The sequence below is a fragment of the Lepus europaeus genome, chromosome X, assembly GCF_033115175.1.
Source record: "Lepus europaeus isolate LE1 chromosome X, mLepTim1.pri, whole genome shotgun sequence".
NCBI classification, from domain to species: Eukaryota; Metazoa; Chordata; class Mammalia; order Lagomorpha; family Leporidae; genus Lepus; species Lepus europaeus.
The window spans coordinates 80,874,904-80,879,325 of record NC_084850.1 but is presented as its reverse complement, the minus strand read 5'-3'; the positions used below and the strand labels follow the sequence as shown (position 1 = coordinate 80,879,325).

General features: G+C 47.0%; 1 protein-coding gene across 1 annotated transcript; it reads right to left on the bottom strand.

Moving 5' to 3' along the window:
- Nucleotides 1-361: 361 nt before the first annotated feature.
- MAGEE2 (MAGE family member E2) lies at nt 362-2,580 on the bottom strand. The gene has a single exon (XM_062183555.1). The coding sequence runs from the start codon at nt 2,397-2,399 to the stop codon at nt 846-848; it is 1,554 nt and encodes a 517-aa protein (XP_062039539.1). The 5' UTR covers nt 2,400-2,580; the 3' UTR covers nt 362-845.
- Between the last annotated feature and the right edge of the window lie 1,842 nt (nt 2,581-4,422).

The following is a 4,422-nucleotide window of genomic DNA, read 5'->3' as shown; positions in this document are numbered from 1 at the left end:
GTCCACCACTACCTCTGACCATTTGTCCCCTGCTTGATATCTTTGCATCCTCCTAAGCCCCTTTTTGGCCCCCATCACCTTCTCCACTCTCCTTTTCAGCACCTAAAGTCGAGAGTTATTCCTGTGGACTCTCATAGCACAACCCCACCCCAACCCAATTTCTTACCTCTATTATACCACTTGTCATAGCACAGTATAATTGCTGGTTTACTCCCATGCCCTGCCCCCCTACTTCCCTCTTAAACCTGAGTCCCAGCTGGGCTCTCTTTACCTATCTATTCCCAGCATATAGCACTGTGTTCCAGAGCATGGCAAGTGCTTAATAAAGGTTTATGGAATAAATGAGAATATAAGCGTGGTGTCTAATTCATTATGCTTTTTATTTTTCACTACACTCTGGAACAGCAAAACAAATGCAGGTAAATGTCAGTCTTTTTTTATACAATAGTACACACAAAGGAAGACAACCACAAAGCAGTGTTTTGTATTTGTTTTTGTTGTGTGTGTTCTGTTATTGTTTAACTCCTGTACCAGATCATTTTACTGCTTATTTCAAAAATGTACATATTACCAATACATTTTACACAACTATCTGAACTTCAATACTTAAACAAGACAGGGATGGCAAATGAGAAATTTCATTTATAAACACTGGTCACGAACTTAATTCAAGGGCATATTAAAAGGAAGGAAATACTTTTAGAACTGGAACACAGATAACAAGCACAAAGTGTATTCCCTACCCCAACTATCCCCCAACTTCTGATTTGGGCCTCCAGTACCCATTTCCCCAAGGCCCCTTTAACTGTTACCACTCAGGTGAAGTGATACATTTTTCCAGCACTTCACATGGCACCAAAGAAGAACATGGCAGTTGCCTCAGATCTAGCTCTGGCCTCTTCATCTTCTACAGCTTCTCTATATTGCTCTGGCCAGTCCTGTGGTCGCTTTCTGTAGAGCCTGGCCATGTACTCCAAGGCTTTCATTTTGGTGGTTTCAAGGTGAGCTCGAGGACCCCAGAGAAGCTCATATTCAACTGGGTTAGAGTAGGAAAGTGGCCTGCATTCCAAGTAGCGCTGTCTCATAAGCTTACAGGTGATGGCATGCTTTCTCCCTACATCCACACTAAATCTTCGAAGCAAATTCCACACATTGGCCTCTTTGACACGGTTGCCCATCAAGAAGATCAAACCCAGGATTGGCATCACATATTCTTGAGTGGGTCTCCCCAGGCTCTCTAGCATCACTTGCTCTTCTTCTGATTCTGGCTGCTGGACAAGGAGATAGATGTGCTCACTGGTATCAACCTCAATCAGAGAGAACCCATAGAACAGATCAAGGATTAGGGTGGCTCGACTAAGGATATTTGGGAACACATCCTCGAATTCTTTGCCAGTGTGAGCCAATAGCTCATCCTGATGTATAGGAAGCAGCTCTTCAGTGACATTAATGGCCAACTGAACCAAATCATTTGCCTTATCATTCATAGTGTCCTCTGACCAGAACTCTAAGCCAGCAGCCTGGCTTCTTTCTTTGGCTTTGTCGGCTTCCAGGGCCTTGTTATATTCTTCTGGCCAGTTCCAGGGTTCTTCATCATGGGCCTGTGCCACAAACTTCAAGGCTTCCATCTTTGTGATTTCCCTGTGGGCTCTAGAGCCCCACAAGAACTCAAATTCGAGGGGATTAGTGCCATAGACAGGCCAGTACTCCAAGAATCGCATGTGCACAAAGTCAGTAGTGAGGAGGTTCCTTGTGTTTCCAAAGAGGTTGTTAACCCTCTGAGGCTCATCCAACACATCAACTTTTAGCAGCAGATCCCAAATGGAGGCCTCCCTTGCCCGGTTGCCATTCAGGAGTATGTGGCCTAGGACCAGGGCAAGGAGACCTGCCTTTGGCATGTCCAGGGACTCTACTAGCCTCTCAGAGGTCTGGGGACCTCGTTTGCTGATTAGGTTGTAGGTGTCAGCCTGAGGATCAAGAACCCTCAGGTTCAACCCAAAGACCCGATCCAAGTGAGCTGAAGCTCGTCTGAGGATTTCAGGGAACTGATCTGAGTATTCTCTGAGAAACTCCAGCATCTCTGATTGCTGGATAGACCCTTCGGTTTGGCTTTTCATTCGCATGAAATTCACCAAAGCAATCGATCTGTCTTCTAGAGGGTCGTGGACCCTGAGCGCCCCCAAACGTCGGGATTGCTCATCAATTAAGACCTCGAGGTCATTTGGGTCCTGTGCAGCCTGGGAAGCGCTGGCACCCTGAGGGCCCTGGGGGGCATCGGAGACTAGCATGGAGGTGGGGGGCCCGGAGATGTTAGTAACCTGCATTTCACCCCGGCCGTCGCTGCAATCTGCGGTGGTCTCTGCGCTGCCGTGGCGCGCATTCTGGCTTACCAGAGACATGGTTCCAGGAGACAGGAGCGGAAACTGGGAGGTCTGCGATCCGTCGGAGAGAGGATGGTAGGTGTGTTGGCGCCTCGGCGCGAAGCCGAAGCGCGAGACTCGGGAGCGGGGCGGATCAGCAATGAGAGCTGGTGAGAAGAGCGATCTTTCTGCACAAGCACTAGATGGCAATGACCGCAAGCCTGAGCGTTTTTTGGCTCTGCCGCAGCCTACGCAGGCGCAATCGGGCTCTGCGACGTGGTGGCCACGCCCCACTCCCAGTCTTCCATTCGCGTCTCCCACCTCTGCCGCGCCGGAGAGGCTAGTAAAAGTGGTTGCTGCTGGACTCGAACTTGTTAGAACAGAGAAGTCAAGAAAGGGAGAAACAGAGATAAAGCAAGCGCTTGTTACTGGACTTGAATTCGTTAGACAGGAAGCTTCAAGAAAGGGGGTGACAGGGATAAAGCCAAGGGATCAAGGGATGTGGATGTTTTCAGTGACACTCCAGTTAAAGTTTTTCTGTGGGGTATACAGCACTGTGCTAATAGGCAGCAGAGGATTCAGAGAATTGGAAGGAGGATGCTGCTGGGAATTATTTTGTAGATTCATTAATGCATCCACCCACTCCACAGATGTTTCTTGAGCATGTGCCATATGCCTGACACAGTGCTGGATTTTAGGGGCATATCACAGGATGAACGTAATGATGAGCTCTTTGCACGTGACACATTCTTGGGTAGGTCTAAAAAATGGCGAAAAATGATGAGAGCTAACCCTTATGGAGTTCTTTTCAAGCATTGTTTCTGGTACTTTCATGTTCCTCATACTAAACCATTTAATCCTTTCTGTAAGACAGCTACTCTTTTAAATTTTATTTGTTTATTTGCATCTTATTTAGAAAGTAGACAGAGAAAAGAGAGACAGATGGAGAGAGATCTTCCATCTGCTGTGTCACTCCTCAAATGCCAACAGCAGCCCCAGCTGGGCCAGGCTGAAGCCAGGAGCACAGAGCTCAATCAGGTTCTCCTACATGGGTGGCAGGGAGCCAGGTACTTGACCCATCACTGCTGCCTCCCAGAGTGCACATCAGGAGGAAGCTGGATTGGAAATAGAGTAGCTGGGACTCAAACCAGATTCTCTGATACAGGATACTGGTGTCTCAATCAGCAACTTAACTGCATGCCACAAATCTGCCCTGGTAGCTTTATATATTAGTCACATTTATTATCATCTACTTGAAAGGCACAGTGAGAGAGAGCAAGAGCGATTTACTTCCCAAATGCCTACAACAGCCAGGGCTGGCCCAAGCTGAAGCCAGGAGCCCAGAACTCCATTAGGGTCTCCTACATTGATGTTTGGAGCCCAAGCACTTGAGCCATCACCTACTGTTTCCTAGGATGCATCAGCAGGAAGCTGGATTGAAAGTGGGATAGACAGGACTTGAACTGGCACATTGTCCAGTATGGGATGCAGTTATCCCAAGAAGCGGCTTAACCCAATGAGCCACAGCACCCACCCCCTGTAGCTACTCTTTATGGTCCTTATTTTACAGATGAGCAAACTGTGAAGAAGGTGAATTTACTTGTCTAAAATTGGCCAGAAACAATTGAGAAAGACCAGAGTTTGAACTGTGGTGTCAGAATCTCAAGCATAACTACTCTCTGTTGCACCATCTGACCTTCAATTTATAGCCTTATTTATTTAAAATGGATCATACAAAATACACAGGAATGAGTGCTCTGATAGAGGGCCAATCAACATATGGTACAAACATTGAAGAAGGAGCAAGCAAGGAACTATAGCTTAATCTGGGTGTCTTGATGCAGGGGCAATTACCCATAAAGGCTCAAAGAGGAGTTGATCTCTAAGTGATGAAACGAATTGGAAGGCTTTGTGGTTTATAAGAGGATTCTAGCCTAAGGGAACAGCAACAGGAATGGCCCAGAGGTGTCAAGCACAAAATAAGTTTGTAAAACATCCAGTCACCCAGGATAGCTAGAGCCAGAATATGCTAGGATGCGTGGGAAATGAGAATGAAGGTGAC

Coding starts and splice junctions, on each gene's coding strand:
- MAGEE2 (XM_062183555.1), bottom strand. CDS start 2,399: ATGTCTCTGGTAAGCCAGAATGCGCGCCACGGCAGCGCAGAGACCACC.